Source organism: Pogoniulus pusillus, chromosome 37 (genome assembly GCF_015220805.1).
Source record: "Pogoniulus pusillus isolate bPogPus1 chromosome 37, bPogPus1.pri, whole genome shotgun sequence".
Lineage (NCBI taxonomy): Eukaryota > Metazoa > Chordata > Aves > Piciformes > Lybiidae > Pogoniulus > Pogoniulus pusillus.
In genome coordinates, this window is record NC_087300.1 from 3,950,185 (window position 1) to 3,969,922 (window position 19,738).

Below are 19,738 nucleotides of genomic sequence, written 5' to 3' on the forward strand. Positions count from 1 at the left end.
GGGGCTATGAGACACTGAAACAGGTTGCTCAGAGAAGTTGTGGACACCTTATCCCTAGTAGTGTTTAAGACTGGGTTGGAGGAGGCTTTGAGCAACCTGATCCAGTGGGAGATGTCCCTGCTCATGGCAGGGGGTTCAGAACTGGCTGATCTTTAAGTCCCAAATGTCCAACCCAAATCCCCCTGCTCTAGTCTCAAACCATTGCCCCTTATCCTACCCTAAAATTAGCTCATTTCTCTGGACACCACTTTTCAATAGCTCATCAGCCAGACCTGGCTGGGTGTCACTTGCTGAGGCCCTGTGTGCTCTCACCTGGTGTGGTGGCAGTGGTGCTCGGTGACACAGCAGTGCCAGGCTGGGTTGTGGAAACGCTGCCGTTGGTGGGAATCTCACTTGGCACAGAGGTTGCTGCCTGCACCTTCGCTGTGCTCTTCGCCGGCAGGGGGCTGAGAGTGGGCAGCACATCTGAGGACTGAGGGTGGCCCAGAACATCTTCTGCCTGCCCAGACTTCTCGGTCCTCCCTGTGGCTGCAGGGCTGGAGAGTGTAGCCAGCACCAACGGCTCTGATGCAGGCGTTCCTGTGTGGCTCTGTAAAGGATAAAGCTGTCTTAGTTTGACTCCAACACGCAATGGCAGTTGAGTTCTACTGAAGCTGCACTTTGCCTCCTCCTGCCAGGGAGGCTGACGAGCTCCTGGTTTGTTTTTCCCAGGACATGCTTTACTGCTTCCTTTTCTCTCTCCAGAATTATTTACCCATCTTCTTCACAGGAGATTCACAGAACGGTTTGGGTTGAGAAAGACCTTAAAGATCATCTAGTTCAAACCCCCCTGCCAAGGCAAGAACATCTCCCACTAGCCCAGGCTGCTCAAGGCTTTGAACACCTCCAGGGATCCAGGGAGGGGGCATCTAGCTCAGCTGAACCTCAGTTAAAGCCACAGGTTTAACTACAGCAACTGAAGTACCACAGCTGTTGATGTGGTAAACAGAACTGTGAAGGCTGGGGGAGATCTTTGAGATCACTTAAGTCCTATCCCTCACCTACAGCTTACAATCCTATCACTACTACTGGCATGCTGGCAGCTACTATCACTAAACCACATCCCTCAGCACCACATCCACACAACAGAAGACCTAGGTTCAAAATTGCAGCGAGTAGAGCTAAAAGAACAGAGAGGTGGGATAAAACAGGAGCAAAAAAATCCCAAAATCCCAGGATCCAGGAGCTGGGGATCAAAATTTCTTTCCTGCTAGGGTGGTCAGGCATTGGAAGAGGCTGTCCTGGAGGTGCTCAAGGACAGGGATTTGGAACATGGCTTAATGGCCATGGTGGTGTTAGGTCAATGATCTTAGAAGTCTTTCAGCCAAACCAGTTCTATCACTCCCTGGTTTGTTGTGGCCACATACTCCTTTGCCCAGTGTTGTGCAATGGTGAATCATAGAATGGTTTAGGTTGGAAGGAACCTCAAAGATCATCTAGTTCCAAGCCCCTGCCATAAGCAGGAACACTTCCCACTAGAACAGGTTGCTCAAGGCCTCATCTAACCTGACTGTGAACACCTTCAGGGAGGTTGTGGAGCACAGAATCACAGAATCTGTGATCACATTCTGTGCTTCTGTGATCCGCAACCTCCCTGGGCAACCTGTGCCAGTTTCTCACCACTCACACTGTAAAGAACTTCTTCCTAACATCCACTTTCAATCTCCCCTCTGCCAGTTCAAACCCATTCCTCCTCATCCTGTCATTCCAAGACCTTGTCAATAGTCCCTCCCCAGCCCTTCTGTAGCCCCCTTCAGACACTGGAAGGCCACTCCAATGTCTCCTTGAAGCCTTCTCTTTTCCAGGCTGAAGAGCCCCAACTCTCTTCATGAGCAGCAAGCAGGAGGATTGCAATGGCATTTTTATGTAATCACCAAATCACTGCAGCAGGAGAAGATTCATGTGAGGATCACTCTTCAAAGGAGGGCTGACCTGACAAACAGCTCCCTGCGCGCACGCCACAGGAGATGCCACCGGGGCAGGGAGCTGAGCCTGTGGGCAGAGTTTGCTCAGACAGGATGAGCCACTTTATTGAAAATAATCAAAGTGGCAGGAACAATTTCCTCTCTTTCATCAGAAAAATTCCTTGCACAGTACACCTCACCCCATTCCAGCTCCTTAGCCTGCCAGGAAATACTCCTGACAGTTTACCTTCCACCACGAAGCAGGTTGGGGTCGAGCTGACTGCTCTCAGAACATCTGCTAAAGATTTCTAACTGGAGCAATTGATCATCTTTGACTTGGGAATTGATCAGCTCCCTTTGTGAGAGGAGCTGATCTGAAGTTCATATTGGAGGAAACACAGAATCATAGGATCAGCCAGGTTGGAAGAGACCTCCAAGATCATCCAGTCCAACCTAGCACCCAGCCCTATCCAATCAAACATCCTCAGATTTTTACATCTTGCTGTTGGCATCCAGGTCAGGAAACAAGAACTGCCCCTGGTGGGCAGCATCCTGGCCAGTAAATGGGCAGGGCTTCAGAAAACACTAAATGCCAGCTGGAAAAACTAAAGCCATGCTGCACGTAGTAAGCAGCCAAGCCAGGAGGGGCAGTGAAGGCACTGAATGCTTCTCTGCAAGGTCTGACTGCAGGTTTGGGCAACTCTTTTCCTCCTCCATATCTCAGGTAACTTTCTTTCAGCCACAGAACTGAGGGAGCTGGAGTTGCTCAACACAGAGATCATTTCAAGGAGACCATAGAGCTGCTTTCCAGTAGCTTAAAGGACCCTACAGGAAAGCTGCAGAGGGGCTTTTCATGAGGGTGTTCAGCAATAGGACAAGGGGGAATGGTTTGAAGCTGAGGGAGAGCAAGGTTAGTCTGCTTCTTAGGAAGAAATTCTTCAGTATGAGGGTGGTGAGACTCTGGAATAGGCTGTTCAAGGGAGCTGTGGATGCCTCCTCCCTGGAGGTGTTCAAGGCCAGGCTGGATGAAGCCTTAAGCAGCTGAGTCTAGTTGAGAGGTGTCCCTGCCCATGGAACAGATGACCTCTGAGGGCCCTTCCAACCTGAGCCCTTCTATATTTATGATCTTAAACCAGTTTAATTCATTTGTGTTTATCAGCATCTTAGCTCTGTGGGCCAAAGAGTCAATCTGTCAGTCATAAGCTGGGTTTCCTCTCTTTGCTTTCTTCCTGACAGGCTTCCTCTACCTTCACCAGAACTATGGATTCTTTGGAACAAAGATGAAGGCAAAACCTGTGCCACTGCTCTGTGCTGCTCTTCAGCAGCAGCCTGAGGACAGCTGTCTGTCCAAGCAGCAGCATCCAAACTGGCCAGCTCAGGATGTTGACTCCCTTTCACCAAGGATAAGTTAACAATAGTGGCACTAGAGGGGAGCAGCAAGGAAGGGGCTTGGGACACTTGAGACAGACTCTTGAGGAAAGGCACAGAGCAGAAATTTCCATGACTTCACACCCAGATGGGTCACAAGAGCCATGACAAAAACATGCAGACCACCATACTCCTGCTGGCCAGGGCAGCTCTTCCTCCACTCTGCCTGGTAACATCTGCAGTGAGCCAAATGCTTTCTTGACTCACTTTTTACTGCCTAAAGAAAAAAAAAACACTTTCCAGTTAAGAGAGATCCTCTTCCTCCCAGAAGTCTTCAGGATAAATTGACAGCCAAATGTCTGCAGAGAGCTTGAATTAGATAAGCTTTGCCTGGGGCAACATAACAGTCAAAAATGCCTGTAATGCTTGCAAGCTGAGACATTTCTTATCTTTACTCCATAACCCTGAATTCTTTACAGCAAAGAGCAGAAGAATTCATACTGGAGGATAAATGAGGAGGAGACCAGAAGCTGGCAAGCTGTCCTGTCTTGTTAGCCTGGAAATCAGAGAGAAGTGGCACATTGGCCTGAGTGAGGGTAGGACTGTCAGACACCTCTGATTCCAACCCCTAACTGCCTTTGGCCTGGAACAGGTGACCTGATCTCCCTTGCCTGAGAGTTTGAGGTCAGTGAGGTGGCACTAGAGCAGCTATGTGCATCAAAATCCACACTGAATCAAAGGTGTTTGAAAGAAAAATAGCTGTGCTCTGGAATTCTAATTTCAGTGGTCAGTAGCCTGGTCTAAACTCACAAAATAAGCTCGTTTCAGCTTCCATTGTGCCCTTAGCTCTTTGTGAAGCTTGCCTGTGAAGACAAAACCGTGTTGCCTCAAGACACAAAAACAAAGGTAGTGCCACAAACCGTCAGAGTTAGCACTGGCTGTGGAGAGAAACCTTTCCTCCCTCCTCACAGGGTGAGAAGCACCCAGGCACCAGCAGGAAGCAGGACAGCAAGTGTCAAACCAGGCTTGCTGGGACCAACAGCAGCCAGAATTCTGAGCACAGGAAGGAGCTCTCTACCTCTAACAACTCCACTTGGAGGGCTGCAGGGTTTTTTTTCCCAGCCCACCTGCAGAGCTGCTGCAGTGCTGCACTTCACCACCTCTCCCATCTGGCTGGGAGATGCATTGCTGCATTTAGAAACTGATGGACGTTTCTAGAAGGCAGAAAAGAAATTGGTGCCCAGAAGAAAAGTGTCCTTCACTTCAATGGAAAAACACAATGTGCTCTTCCCTAGTCAAGAGCTGAGGAGCAGGATGCCCTGTGGTTTACCCTGGGCCACTCTCCTTCACCTATCTCTGGTTCCATCACATGGGTACAGTAAAACCACAAATTAATGGAGCTGCACATTGAGGGACACTGCAGATGGCTTCAGAGCCACCACAACTGCAAGAGGAAAATTAAAACTCTGAATCAATGTTTCCCTTAAAGTGTCCTCTGACTTCTCCCTGAGTCTCTAGGGGAAAAGGGAAATTATCTGCCTTCTAAATGTTCAGTGCCATGAGCAGAAGAGAATCCAAGCAGGTTGGAAGACACCTCCAAGCTCAGCCAGTCCAACCTAGCACCCAGCCCTGGCCAATCAACTAAGTGCCCCAGCCAGTCATTGTTTTAACACCTCCAGGGACAGTGACTCCACCACCTCCCTGGGCAGCCCATTCCAATGCCAATCACTCTCTCTGGCAACAACTTCCTCTTAACATCCAGCCTGAACCTGCCCTGGCACAACTTGAGACTTGTTCTGTTGCTGGTTGCCTGGCAGAAGAGCCCAACTCCACCTGGCTACAGCCTCCCTGCAGGCAGCTGCAGACAGCAATGAGCTCTGCCCTGAGCCTCCTCTTCTGCAGGCTGCACACCCCCAACTCCCTCAGCCTCTCCTCACAGAGCTGTGCTCCAGGCCTCTCACCAGCTTCATCACCCTTCTCTGCACATTCATTTCTTTCTTCTCCTTTAAAGAGAGGCAAGGAGCCACTCTGCCCTCAGATGTCCTTTCTCCCTTCAGCTGTTTGATGCTCCCAGGTTTGAACTGCTTGGCAGACAGCAACAATCCAGTGTTGTCCCCACCCTCCAGACTTCAAGGAATACAGCATTAAAAGGCACAGCATTCCCATCCTGGAGCCATGGATAGGGCCAAATCTAGCCCAGGTGAAAGTCCACCCATATCAGCAGGTGTGTAGCTTCACTTTTGGCCTATCACCAGCCCAACTTGGAAGACACCCTGCTCCAGCATCTCCCTCCTGCAAAGGCTGGCTACATCCCAATTACACAGCCTCCAGTGTTAGATCCTTGGCCTACCTAAATTGAGCTGTCTCAGATCAGGGACACAAGGACAGCTGCAGAGCTTGCCTTGGACTTTGCAGGTTAAAGTTGGATGGTTCAATAACCAAGGAATTACTAGCCCAGGGCTGGGTAGGAACCAGCTTCAGCTCAATCCTCCTGTTAAGGTGGAAGTTTTTAATTCCTTCTCTTCCTCCAAAACTCCCATCCTAGAGCTGAGAAATGTGCCTGCCACCAGGAATTCCAGCACAGACAGGTTATTTTAGTGAGAAGGTTTTTATTTTGGTGAGCTTGCATTTTGGCAAGAGATACAGATCTTCTTACCAACAAAAAACAGCAAGGAAAGGAAAAGCCTTTCCCCAGCACATATCCACCACCAGCACACCTTAAAGGACCACAGGAGCACTTCTGAAAGATGACAAATTCTGGATACTCAGCAACATTCAGAAGCTGATTAATCCATGCCATTTAATGTCTGCCACCACTTCACTGGGCAGGCACTGAACAGTCAACTCAGAAGGCAAGACTGAAAACGGAGCAAGCAGGGAGCTCTAACAACTGTTACCAAAGAGCAACAGAAGCCGTTTGAGACTGGCAGTGAAGAAGTCTCCCTTCTGCTGCATGTGTAACAACTGAGAGAATGAGGTCACTGTGTAAACCTCAACTGCTAGGAGGAGGAAAGAACAAGCAGGGTGGAAATGCTGCAGTACTGCAGGGGAGAGGGAAAGCTGAGATCTCGAGTCAGCTCTAAATGCTGTGGGCTTGAGGAAAATCAAACATTTGTAAAGCTTTAGTGCAGGATTTCACACGCCAGCCAGGCTGCCCTGGAGCTCTCAGCAGTGTCCCTTGGCTGCTCTCCACATCCTGCTCTGCAGGGTGGTGGCTCAGACCAGTTCCAGCTCTACCTGGAACTAAGCTTTGAAAACAAGGGAAGAGAAAGAAATTCACTCAGGTTTCCAGAACAAGATTGTAACTATAGGAAAAGGCATCAGGCTTCAGTGGTGCCAGAAACAGGGCAAAAGGTATTTAAGGAAGAGTTCCACAAAGCAGGATTCCTTCTCTTTCACCCTGGGCTTTTTGGTATGCTAAGGCTCAAACGTTTGCAGATTTAACACCACAAATATCATGTAACAATTCAGTTGTGCCAATTCCTCTTTAACAGTCAGATTTACCAGCTTAACGTGCCATGTGTTTGGAGCAGAGACCAAACTGGTTTCATTCAACCACTGCCAATGGAAGCTTTCATGGATTTGAAGAACTGAAGCAGCCTTCAAAACCAGAACAAGAGGAAAAAAAAGTTGGCATTAAGGTGCCAACTCAAGCAGGCTGAGCTGAAAGCACACTGGAAACTCTATGCCTGAGTCTATAAATAACAGTTAACTGCCTCAATTCAGCACTCAAAGGCAAAGAGCTTATTTTGGTTTGTGGATTTAAAAAGGTACTTCTACAGGTAATGGTTTTCAGCTCCCAGGCACTTCCCACTGGCACCACATCTCACTTTTCCTTCTCATGCAGCTGTGTGATCAGACAATGGACAGGCATTATCATGACCTCCACCCCCCCTCACCTTCCCAAAGACAGTTTATCTCAGATAGGAAAAGGGACAGGGGGGAGAAAACCAACAACAAACCAACCCTCCCAAACCCACCTCTGTGCTCCCCAAACTAGACAAAACTCTAGCTCTTCACCTTGCCTTGTTGAGAGGAGGCTGAAAAGAGGCATCCAGAAAGGTGTCCTACTGCTGGAGCAGTTTGAAGTCAAAGCCTATACAAAGCAAGGCTGAGCAGAGCTGGGTGACAGCCACCCAAGGGAACCCCATCTCAGTCCAGCAGTCACTCACCTGTGGCAAGCCAACGCTGTCTGCATCACTTGACCTGTTCACATTATTGCTTTTAGGAGGGAACAGGCTTTTGGGTTTCTGCTCTCTTGGATTCTGTCCTTCATTCAGGGAGTCTTTCTTTTCGTTTGGATGGTCTTCAGGAACAGGTTTCTCTGCCACTAAGTGCTTCAGCACCTGCTCCTTTAAGCTATCTGCTTCACTTCGGCTGCTCCTGGATTTGCTGTTGGATGCTCTGGCTGCAGCCTCAGCACTGGAGCTCGCTGCTGTGTCCCTTCCCAGGGGTTCCACCCTGTCAGCTGCCAAGCTCCATCTCTGGAATGATCTCTTCAGCCTTTTTTGCCTCTGGAGAGGGCTGCCCCAAACCAACCATTTGCGAATCCAGGTCTTGACATCATCTTCAGTGTGCAACTTTAAGTGCTCTGTGCTTCTAGATTTCTTTAAAAACACCAAAACAGAGTCAGAAAAGCCAGTCCTGGTCACCTGGCACATGCCAGGTACAGTGCAGTTCACCTGGATGCACATATTTTCCAACAACCAAAAGGCATCACAGGTGGGATTCTGGCAGCAGGCAGTTTGACAGGACTGAGGAGTATGAAATCCTTCCAGAAGCTGTAAGTGGTGATCTTCCCACAACTGCAAACGACCAGACAGGACCTTCCCTGGCTCACATTTAGATCTATTCCAGTTTGCATCTGGGAAAGGAAAGACAATTTTCAGTCCCAGTTTGCATCTGGGAAAGGAAAGACAATTTTCAGCACTGGACAACAGATCCTTGTCAAGATGAATTTAAGGCACAGGAGTCATTTGGGACAGGACAGTAAAATCCATTCTCAGAATGGATACCTGGCCTCAGTACAGACACAAGAACTCAAGCACCAATCTGTACCTCCCAAAGAGACCACAGCTCTTTTTGACAGTGATGGAGCTAAAGCCATCTGACAACAAACAAAAATGAAAGCAGGAACACTCCTGATTCAGAAGAGACTTTAAAGCACAGCCTCAACAGAAGAGCCAGAAATTGCACCCCAAGTGCAGATTCCTGCTGTGACCAGGAACCAACACTGCCTCTCTGCCCAGAGACTGCATTGAAGTGTCACTGGAAACAGTGACACTGGCTTGGTTCACAGCATGGAGGCATTTTTCCCCCCTCTTCCAGGCTCATTTTTTAGGTCAGTTACTTATTTTGACTGAGACTGCTTCACTTGAGAAGTCATTACATCTTCTAGAACAGAGCTCTGCAAGGCCTGTCCCCACCAGCTGCTCCTGTAACAGAAATTGTGGCAAATGTCTTTATTTTTTTAAGAACCAGATCTCAGATCAGTGGTAAAGCAGCAACTGCTTTGCATATGGATTTCTTCTCTCCCCCTCCCCCCTTTAGCATCAAAAATTAAGACTGCTTGCAGGGATCAGTGGATTAAAGGCTTCCAAAATTCAGAGCTCTGCAGATTAAGGACTCCCTAAAAATAGATTAATGACCTAGGGAGCTGTTAAACTCTGCTGTCTTCAGCATCCAAGGGATAAGAGGTCACTGGAAGATTACTTTACAAACTGACACTGGACCCTGAGTAGTGCAGGTGAGGAATATGCTCCAGATCTCCTCCCTCTCTGTCATGGAAGAAGCTCGAGTACAACACAAACTTCTTTCTCTATTAAGTTAGCCTGAATTTAAATGGTAATACTCTGGTTCCCATTTCTTGACAAGCAGAGGAGGATGGGGAAGGTCTCAGTGTTCTTATAACTCTGTAAGACCAAAGAAAGCAGGTGAGAGAAGGTGGAGGCCATACTTCATTGTCATTTAATCACCCCAACCACCACAGTAGGTCTAACAGCTCTTAGACTCCTGCTTATTAAAGGCACCCCCATGCAATGATTACCTCAGCCAGCAGGGATTAGTCACCCTTTGAAGTGAAGGACAAAGGTCACATTCACACACCCTGCGTGTGGAATCTCCTGCTACACCAAGGACTTCAGCCCCAGAAGGGAACTTGCAAGGAAAGGTCTCAGAGACATCAGAGAGCAGGAAACAGAAGTGTGATTTACAGCTTATTGTGAAGCCAGCTCAGCATAAGGCAGTTTGAAAACAAGGCTCCAGAAAGCATCAACTGCAGAAGGCACTTGAGATGTGTGACCACATTATGGGGCACCAGAGCTCTGGGTGGGTGTCTGTGGGGGAAGCTCTTCACTTGGGTAAAGTCCAGCTGCAACATGCATTTGTTCAACAGAGAAGTTGAGATCAGCATCTCTGAAACCATCACCATTGTTGTCACACTTCATCAAGACATGGCATTTCCTTCAAGAGGAAGCAGCCAGACAGCCTGGCTGTGACCAACACTCCCCTAGGCATGAGCACTGGCAGGGACATGCAGCTGGCACTGATCTGATGGGTCTGAAATTAGGATGGTGCACAGGGTTAGGGGGGGGCATACACACAAAAGGTGTGTGCATGTACACACACGAGCTCCAGGCTGAGAAACAACTACCAATGGAGTAACATCACTACTGCTGTCAAGTTCAGGAGCTTCTCCTCCCTTCACAGTCAGTTTAGCCTGCACCAGGTGGACATGGACATGCATCAAATGGCAGAGGACAGCTGTGAGCACCAGCAGAGTTACTAACTCCTACTGAGAACAGCCAGTTTCAGATCTTCATGCTGGGCCCTGTGCTGGAGGCTGGGTCAGAGCAACAGGGCAGTAAATCCAGTCACTGACAGCATCACCACCACCAGCTCTGTGTGTTTTCAGGGACAGGACACCATGTAATAGGACAAGAGGGAATGGACTGAAGCTTGAGGACAGATTTAGACTGGAGATTAGGAAGAAATTCTTTACAGGGAGGAGGAGACACTGAAATAGGTTGCCCAGGGAGGCTGTGGATGTCTCCTCCCTGGAGGTGTTCAAGGCCAAGTTGGATGATGCCTTGAGCAACCTGGTCCAGTGGGAGGTGCCCCTGCCCATGGCAGAGCCTGAGAACTGGATGATCTTTAAGTTCCCTTTCAACTCAACCCATTCTGTGAATTCTCTGAACAGCACAAGAAACCCATCAGCAAAAACACCTCTGAGGACACTTAGTGCCATGGTCTGGTTGACTGGATAGGGCTGGGGGATAGGTTGGACTGGATGATCTTGGAGGCCTCCTCCAACCTGGCTGATTCTATGATTCTGTGATCCTCTCTCCTAAGCCCCGCAGCCTATCCAGCCCAGCACACCACCAACCACAACATGCCTGCACAGTGGCTGGGCTTAGCCACCTCTTAATGCTGTCTTTCTTTTTCTCCTCTGATCTGTCACTCCAAACCCCACTGCTCTTCTCAGCAACTCAGAAGCTCCTGTCACAGCAGCGCAGCTCACAGCTCTGCTGACCAGCAGAGGAGCAGAACAGACATGAACAGCTTCTATTAATAAACTCAGGCTCACAGACTTGCCCAGGCAGTTAATTCCTCCTGATATCAGATTAATGATTAAAGACTCGACTCAATAGACTTTTTAAACCTGTCACATGTAACCAATTATGTCAACACAGTGTCTCTTACGTAACTCTGCATGATCACACTAATTGGAGGCAGCCGCAATTCCTCCTCAGCGTAACAAACTCTGCTGCCTCAGCCACACAAACAAGACCAAAACAGCCAAAACCCCCCCAGCCTCTAACAGTGGAAAAAGTGCCCACATCAGAGGAAGTCTGGCTTGGATAATTATGCTTCTTTCCAAGCATGCAGCAGCCTTCAGGGTTTTAACTCTCCCAAGCAGTGAAGTCCAGAACATTCTGAAGATAGAGCAGCAGCCCAGAGAATATAGCAAAAGAGTTTCCTTTTCTCCTCTAGCTCTCATCAAGGCAAAGAAACCTTCCAGCAAGAAGAAAGCTGGAAGCATGGGCTGGTGATATAATGAGGTCACCACTTCAAACCCAGAATTCACTGTAAAAAATGGGGGGGGGGGGGGGGAGAAAGGCACAAACTTTCTTAACTAGGATGTGGTGTGTGGGAAAAATACAACCTCTTGGTGAAGATGTGGCCTCAAAACACTCAACAAGTCTCTCTGGAAAGTCAGAATCTGAACTTGATCAACAAAACAAAACCCCCAACCCAACCAAAACAATGCAAAACCCTCACACAATCCATTACATGAAAACTTCCAGACCAGCCACTGCTTTGGTTATTTACTTGAGCAGGAGGTTGATTGCTCAAGTTTGAACAGGAAATAAATAAACATCACAACTGCCCTTAAGCAAACACAGGTTATTGACACACTGAGTCTGAGGAGAGCATGAAACATTCAAGGGCTTACAAACATTCCTGCCTCCCCAAGCTTTGCTTTGAATATTCCTCAGATGGAGCTGTTGATCAGGTTACCACTTGTTCCTTAAAAAAGGTCAGATTCTTAGCTCAGAGAAAGCTTTGAGAGGCACAAGCAAGTGGGGGACAGACAGAGACCCTGATGTTGAGCACTTAGTTACTCCCAACAGCAGCTGGTTCCCTGAGGAACCTCCCCAAGCTTTGCTTTGAATATTCTTCAGATGGAGTTGTTGACCAGGTTACCACTTGTTCCTTAAAATAGGTCAGATTCTCAGCTCAGAGAAAGCTTTGAGAGGCACAGGCAAGTGTGCAGCTGGGGGACAGACAGCCTCCCTGCTGCTGAGCACTTGGTTACTCTCAACAGCAGCTGGTTCCCTGAGGAACCTCCCCAAGCTTTGCTTTGAGTATTCCTCAAATGGAGCTGCTGTCTAGATTATCACTTGTTCCTTAAAAAAGGTCAGATTCTCAGCTCAGAGACAGCTTTGAGAGGCACAGGCAAGTGGGGGACAGACAGAGACCCTGACGTTGAGCACTCAGTTACTCCCAACAGCAGCTGGTTCCCTGAGGAACTTCCCTCGTGCCCCACATCTCTACTACCCTTTTGTCAGCTCATTTAGTAACTACTCAAGGAGGGAGCTATTTGCCTTTTAAAGCAGTCACGATGTCACACAGCAAATAATTTCACTTTCAGAATACATTTAACAAGTCTTCCCCAAGAGAAGAGAAAAATCACCTGCTGAGGAGCACAAGGCACACAGGCACAGGTAGAACAGCTGCAGGCTTCTCAGCTCCCTTGCAGGTCTTCCCAGGCAGTTTTGGGGCAGAAGTCGGGCACTGTTGCTGGACTTGGCTTCCAACCTCTTCTCCATGGCCTTTGTGGGCAGCAGCAGGGTTCTAGAGAGACGTGAGATACAAAGCACAAAAGATCCACTGGCAGTTCTTGCACAGACCTGGTCAACACCACAAAGAGCATGGAGCATTTGCTGAGGAAAAGGAACTTCTTATCTTATCTACAGTGACTTAGTCCAGCTGCTGCTAAGTAACTATCAATGTACAATACTAAAATGCAATCCAGCACGGAAAAGTTTCCTGTGCTGACCTGCAGCAGGCCACCACAGAGGCCCTTCCCAGCTCCCCACTGATCGCCTCCTCCAGTCGCTACCACTTCCAGTGGCAAAATCTCTAACCTCACAGCCTTCCCGGGGCAATCTCAGTTTCAGATAGGCCAGAAGGAAAGGACACCCTGCCAGCCCCACGAGCACAAAGCAGGCACTGATCAGTCCACCACATCTGCCCGGCGATGTCACCGCCTGCATGCTGGTGCAGGCTGGTACCAGCCAGACACAAGGGGGAACAAGAAGATGGCAACGCTGAAAACCACGGAGCTGAGACCTGGTGTGCCTCACGTTTTGCTCCACAGGGCAAAGCTCACACAAAGCACTGAGACTCCTTAGCTGTCCTAACAGCCTCCTGTGTCACTGAGATCCAAATTAGCGCTAGGTGACGCGATAGGAAAGCATTTGTTATTTCACTGCTAGTTAAGCATTTTCTCTGTTTAAAGAGTAACGAAGCATCGTTAGGGACAAGAACTGAAACCTGCTATTCTCCAAGAGCTGAAAGTGAGTGCTGCTACAGAGCTGGCTTCGTACTCTTAGCGATCCGACTTGGACACTCCTGTTTTGTTAACCTCCAGGGAGTTTCGCCCTCGGCAAAGCCCAGGAGCGGCAGCAGCACCAGCAGGGCCGGGCAGGGAGCGAAGCTCCCGGCAGCAGCTGTAAAACCGCGGCCGCTCAGCCAACAGGTCCTGAAGGAAACTTCTCGCCCACCCTGCTCCTCACTCCGCCAGTTCCTCTCTCCCACGGGGGCTGTCCCCATCGCACCGCACGGCTCAGTCCAAGCTGCCCGCGGCGCCGGCTCTCGCCCCGCACCTGCTCGGCTGCTAGGGACGGGCTGAGGGCGGAGGCCCCAGCGCAATGCCGTTCGCAGCCCATCAGTGCCCCCGTACCGGGAGGAGGGAGAGCACCGGTCTGCCGGCGGGTACGTACCAAGGGCGCATGGCGAGGCGAGCTCGGCAGCTCCTCGGCGGCCTCAGGCGGGAGGCAGAGCCGGGCACCGGGCGAGGCCGGGCCTCCAGCGCGGCGGGCCAGGGGGCAGCGCAGCCTCCTGCCCCGCGGCCATGGCGGCGGCGGGAGCCCGCTCACCCCTCACCCGGAAACTGAACCCCCGCCTCCCGGAACCGGGACTGCCTCTCTGGGCGCCGGGCGGTGAGTGCCGGGGCCGCGGAGCCTGCCGCGGTTTACACCGGCGCGGGGCGGGGGCAGGGGCGGGGCGGGCGGGGGCAGGGGGCGGGGCCGACCCCCGCAGCCAGCGGGCAGGAGGCCGCTCAGCCGCAGGTGATTTGCCCACAGGCCGCACGGGGGCGGTGGCTTCAGGGACTGCCCAACAAGGCGGCAGGCGGTTGGCCAGCGGCGCCAGTCCGTGCACGGATTGGCTGAGAGCCGCCAAGGGGCCGCGGGCGGCCAGGCCGAGCAGCGGTGAGGGCAGGGGCTGAGGGAGCGCTGCTGCTGCCATGGCCTCGGACGGCGGGGACAGAAACTCTACGCTGAAGAGGTGCCTAGATGTGCTCAGAGACGCGAGAAACGACAGCGAGCAGTTCGCGGCCCTGCTGCTGGTGAGGAACGGCTGAGGGGCAGCAACGCGGGCGCCATCGCTTCGGGAGTGGGCAGGGGGATGGCGAGACCCGCCGCGGGAAAGCAGAGCGGAGTCTGCCTCTGGGCCTGGGGGCTGCAGGGTGAGGTGATGCAGTGCCCCAGCGTTCCCCTCGGAGCGATGGGGGCAGCCTGTGTCTGCCCTTAACACGTCTCTGGGGCTGAACCATGACAAGTGGTCCATCACCCTGTGACCCTGTGAGGGGCCTGGAACACAAACCCTATGAGGAGAGGCTGAGGGAGCTGGGGGTGTTTAGCCTGGAGAAGAGGAGGCTCAGGGGTGACCTCATTGCTGTCTACAACTACCTGAAGGGACATTGTAGCCGGGTGGGGGTTGGGCTCTTCTCCCGGCAACCAGCAACAGAACAAGGGGACACAGTCTCAAGTTGTGCCGGGGAAGATATAGGCTGGATGTTAGGAGGAAGCTGTTGGCAGAGAGAGTGATTGGCATTGGAATGGGCTGCCCAGGGAGGTGGTGGAGTCACTGTCCCTGGAGGTGTTCAAGAAAAGCCTGTCTGGGGCACTTAGTGCCATGGTCTGGTTGACTGGCTAGGGCTGGGGGATAGGTTGGACTGGATGATCTTGGAGGTCTCTTCCAACCTGCCTGATTCTATGATTCTATGACCCATCCCCAGCAGTGAAGGGAATCACGCAAAGGAGAGGAGATCCGAGGGGTGAAATAACAACGGGTTTAAGCGAACAGCTAAACTAATAACAATGCCAATAGAAAGTGTAGCCCGCACTAAAAAGGAGGGTAGTGCCCTGGGGCAGGAGAAGGAAGCCAAACAAGAGCAGAGGCTCAAGCAGGAACCCCTTATTTTCAACAAACTTCTCTCTTTATACTGAGCATGGTATTCCTGGGCTGAAATACAACTGTAGCCAGCTCAGGTCAAGTGCCCTGACTGTTGGCCTGCAGCCCATGGCTAACCTGGCATTCTGTCCCAGCAGAACCAGGACAGCCTGGCCTCAGCCTGGTAAAGCTCTGGGTTAGCAAAGGGACCAAATACCCAACTCAGTGGTCAGAGCTTTGCTTTTCCATCCTCACAAAAGTTGTTCAGGCTCCTTATTTTCCCTGTGCAATCCTGCCTCTTGCTGTGCTGCAGACTCACCCCTGCTTTGCCTTTCAGGTGGCCAAAGCAGTCAGAGCTGGAGAGGTCGATGCCAAGACCCGACGCCAGATCTTCGATGCCATCGGATTCACCTTCCCCAGCCGCCTGCTCACCTCCAGGCAGCCCCCAGCAGGCTGCCCCGAGCACACCTTCCGGGCACTGGGCCTCACTCTGCTGGCATGTTTCTGCACTGACCCTGAGCTAGCTGGGCACTCCCAGATCCTCAACAAAATCCCTGCCTTCAATGACATCCTGGTTTCCCCTTGTACCCCAGACAGCACATCCATGGTGGATGATGTGTACCAGTGCTTGAATGCTATCGTGGCCACTGCCAGGGGCCCCAGAGAGCTGGTGACTAAAGGGACAGTGTCTGCCCTGTGCCAGGCTTATGTGAGCTGCAGTTATGGCTCTGAGCATGCTTTGGCACTTCTCTTGGGGCTGTTGGCTGTAGCAGAGGCAAAGTGCTGGCAGAGAGACACTCCACACCTCCTGGTTGTGCTGAGCAAGCTCTCCAGTGATTTTCTCAAGAGTGAAGACATGACCAAATTTGAGCTGTGTGAGGTTCTGCCTCACTTCATCCCCCTGTCACCACCCCTCACACAGGACTCACAGGGCTCTGAGTGCCTCCACAGACTCTACAAAGGGCTGGCTGCCATCTTGGGTAGTAAACTCAACCAGGCACAGCAGGACCCTGCTTTGAAGCTCGCTGCCTGCCTTGTGCAGGCCTGTGGTTCAGAGTGGATCCCAGCAGAGAGTGCTGGAAGCAAGTTCCTGGCCTTGCTGGTAAACTTGGCTTGTGTAGAGGTTCGCCTGACCCTGGAGGAGCCAGATCCTGTGGAGGTGGAGGGGAAAAAACAAGTTGTAACAGCCTGCTATGTCCTGATGGAGATGGGGATCCAGGAGTGCCTGAGAGAAGAGAAACCACTGCTGGAAGAGGTGCAGAAAATGCAGCTCATGAGGATCATGGAGGAGGCATTTGGAGCTGTAATATTCTACTTGAAGCAGGTAATGCTTTCAGGGTTTGTGGGCTTCTCTGGGATGCTTAATGGATGCTCAGCAGCTTGTGGCTATAGCTGGGTAGAGCTTGGCCCACTGTGGTTTCATTGCTATGGTAGCTTGGTAGGACAGCAGCTCTAACCTGCCATTTTTCTGCCTGCTTGCCTTTTTCGTGCAGGTTAAACAGGAGCAGCTCCAAGACCCTTTCATATTTGCTTCTGTTCGAGTCCTTGGAGCTTGGATGGCAGAAGAGACATCCTCCCTCAAGCAAGAGATCTGTGAGCTCCTGCCTTTCCTTGTTCATTATGCCAAGAAGCTTTTCAAAGAGGGCAGCTCAGCTGCAAGTCTTCCCCAGCCAGAGCTGGTCAGCACTGAGGGCTCTGGCTTACCCCGAGATGCTCTCAGGTGTGTATTTTAAGCACAGAGTTGATCCATTTTGGCACAAACCTGCTCAAAGCAGTTTCTTTTTTCCAATCTCCCTGCAGTAGCAATTCCATGGCTCTTTTTTTTCCTCCTAGCTGGGTGTAAGTGCAGGGCTTAGACCCATTCTACCTCATTGGTGCCTGGGGACATGGTTTGATGACCACGGTGGTCTTAGGTTGAAGGTTGGACCTGATGATCTTAGGAATCTTTTCCAGCTGAAACAATTTTATGATTCTCTGATTTTCCTAATTTCCAGATTTCTGCTGCCTGGCTTTTGCCATTTAACAGCAGAGGACAGGCCCCGGGACATCCTCATCCAAGAAGGGGCACCAGCACTGCTCTGTGAGTACTTCCTGCATCAGTGGGAGGTGCTGAGCTCCCAGCCCACATCCTTGGCTCCTCTGACAAGCACTGAAATGAGTCTGCAGACTGCCTGTGGGATTTTCCTTAACCTGGTGGTGACTGCACCAGACCTCATCAGGTAAAAGAGCTGCAAGAGCTTGCTTTGGGATTGTCAGGGGGACGAAGGAGGCTGTGTGGGGAATGAGCTCACAGGGTCTTTTAAAACACTCTCCTGGAAAAGGGTTGTCCTTTTTTTCAACACCAGTTGCATTTTTTTAGTGCTGCATTTAACCTTGAGGTTTTCAGGTGCTCCTGGAGCTGTTCAGGAAGTGTGGCTCAGGGTTTGCTTTCTCTTCTAGGCGAGATGAAAGCTTTTCTTCCTTGATGGACCTGTTGCTGAAGTCTCTTCCTCTGCTGCTGCCCCAAAAGGATCACCTGGTCCTAGCAGCAAACATTGCCACCCTGGGCCTGCTGATGGCCAGGGTCCTCAAAGCTTCAACAGGTAAGGAGGCTTCCCTTTGGCAAAGCTGCACCTTGCTCTGCAGGGGCACAGACCAGGCTCTGGGTGATTGAGTTGGAGAAAGCAAACACGAAGCAGATCTGGATAGAAAAGTGACCTAACTGAGGAGGAGCAGGGACATGCAGACCATTCAGCAGGCTGGTGTGCTGGGATTAAGACAGGGCAGGAGGGTGGTTGCTGTTCTGCCCTCCCTGTAAGCCCTCCTGCAGACAGACCCACCAAAAGGTTCTCCTTTGGCTGAGCAGGCCCTGTCCTGAGCCATTCCTCTTTTTTCCTTCCAGCTCTTCAAGGGACGCAGCCTGCTGGGGAGTTTTTCAGAGCTGCCATTCGCTTCCTCTCAGATGCCCACACTGCCCAGGCAGACCCTGGAGGTGACAGCCTGGCCATGACTGTGTCCCCTGCCTACCTGAGTGTCTGGGATGATGTTCAGGAGCTCTGGTTCCTGGGCATGCAGGCCCTGGCTGGCTGTGTGCCACTTCTCCCTTGGCTTCCACAAGCTGTCCTCCAGGCGCGGTGGCTGGATGACCTCTCGCAGCTCCTGAGCCGCGTCGCTCCTGCCTCGGTGGATTTTGAGCTCATTGCTGCTTTCCAGGGTGTGTTGGTCGAGCTGGCCAGAGCCAGCAAACTCTGCAAGGACGTGATCCTGTCACACCAAGGCAGGGAGTGGGCCAACCTTTATGGCATGGCAGCTTTGGAGCAGTGTCTGTCAGAGCCATGAAGCACAAGCAGTGCCCTGGTGTGGGAAATGAAGCCAGACACCCACACAGGATCTGTTCAGTGTTTCTCACACACTGGTGCCAGCTGGGGACAAAAAACCCTATCAACATACCCTGACTTGGTCAAACTGGTGTGATGGAGCAGAGCTCAGGAGGATTTGCCTGTTCCCCACATGGTGTGCAGAGCTGGTTCTGCCTCAGGACATCTCACTATTCACCTGCTTCACTTTCTGTCTGTGTTTCTTTCCCAAAGCAGCCTGTTTTGTTATTAAAGACCTTTTCTGTTGCTTCATTTTTCACACTTTGGCAGTGTTGTGATTTATTTCTGCTCTGGGAGAGTACCTGCTTCTCCCATTAATATGCTCTCCCACTTTGGTCACAGTAAGTCCCAGAAGATGTCACCTTTTATATCAGAAAATAAAGTAACATGGCACTACACCGAGAAAGCTGCAAAAGGGAAGAAGAGGAAAAGCTTAAAAATGTTCCAGTAGCTTTAAGAAAAGCTTTGTGACCTGAGCCCTTCTGGTGTGAATGATGCACAGGCTGGGGTACAACACAACTGGTGCCATCACCCCAAATTAGTGACTGGTTGCCCAGGGAGGTTGTGGATGCCCCTTCCCTCGATGTGTTTGAGGCCAGGTTGAACAGGCCTTGAGTAACCTGCTGTAGTGTAAGGTGTCCCTGCCTGTGGGAAGGGAGGTGGAACTGGATGATCTTTAAAGTCCAACCCAAACTGTTCTATGAACCTCTTGCTGTTATGTAGATCCCTGCCCAGGACTCACCCGAGAGGGTTGTATCTGTTCAGATTCCCTTGCACTGCAGGATGGGGGTGTGCAGGGGGGGAGTGTTCCACGTTTACACGCCAAGGGGTTCAACCTGCAAAGGTCTGGGCTCTCTAAAGCCTCTGGTAACAGCCTGAGAGTAGAAATGAGTGAGTTACACCTTGCTGGCCCTGCAGACCTTGTGGTTTTCTTCACAGAAGAGAAAGACCACAAGTATGCTGGGAGTAAAGCACTTGTAGCGCTGGGTGCAGCCCGGGCTGCCAGCTCTGAGGTGTACCTGTGAGCCTGAGCATAAACCCCACCAAAGAGCGGGGCTGGGATGGGGTGTCTGGGAGCTTGGCTGCCGGGAGTTCTGCGGCCGAGGCAGA

The 19,738-nt window shown here is 51.2% G+C and overlaps 2 protein-coding genes across 2 annotated transcripts in view; one reads left to right on the plus strand and one right to left on the minus strand.

Moving 5' to 3' along the window:
• The window catches only part of KIAA0319L (KIAA0319 like), a 38,530-nt gene extending 24,491 nt beyond the window's left edge, over positions 1–14,039 (minus strand). The window contains exons 1-4 of the mRNA XM_064172386.1: positions 13,820–14,039; positions 12,508–12,668; positions 7,484–8,175; positions 313–589 (exon numbers count right to left, since the gene is read on the minus strand). Of these exons, the coding sequence (XP_064028456.1) occupies positions 313–589; positions 7,484–8,175; positions 12,508–12,643 (1,105 nt within the window). The 5' untranslated portion in view covers positions 12,644–12,668; positions 13,820–14,039. The remainder of the gene's footprint in view (positions 1–312; positions 590–7,483; positions 8,176–12,507; positions 12,669–13,819) is intronic.
• Positions 14,040–14,264: 225 nt separating this feature from the next.
• On the plus strand, positions 14,265–18,889 carry NCDN (neurochondrin). Its single transcript, XM_064172636.1, has 6 exons — positions 14,265–14,445; positions 15,610–16,596; positions 16,766–16,992; positions 17,267–17,491; positions 17,712–17,854; positions 18,154–18,889. The coding sequence occupies exons 1-6, from the start codon at positions 14,344–14,346 to the stop codon at positions 18,588–18,590; spliced, it is 2,121 nt and encodes a 706-aa protein (XP_064028706.1). The 5' UTR covers positions 14,265–14,343; the 3' UTR covers positions 18,591–18,889.
• The last annotated feature ends 849 nt before the right edge of the window (positions 18,890–19,738 follow it).

Excerpts from the sequence above, each read along its gene's own strand:
- NCDN (XM_064172636.1), top strand. The coding sequence starts at position 14,344 with ATGGCCTCGGACGGCGGGGACAGAAACTCTACGCTGAAGAGGTGCCTA. Across the intron at positions 16,993-17,266 it reads TTACCCCGAGATGCTCTCAG|ATTTCTGCTGCCTGGCTTTT; the intron begins GTGTGTATTTTA and ends CCTAATTTCCAG. Across the intron at positions 17,855-18,153 it reads GGTCCTCAAAGCTTCAACAG|CTCTTCAAGGGACGCAGCCT; the intron begins GTAAGGAGGCTT and ends TTTTCCTTCCAG.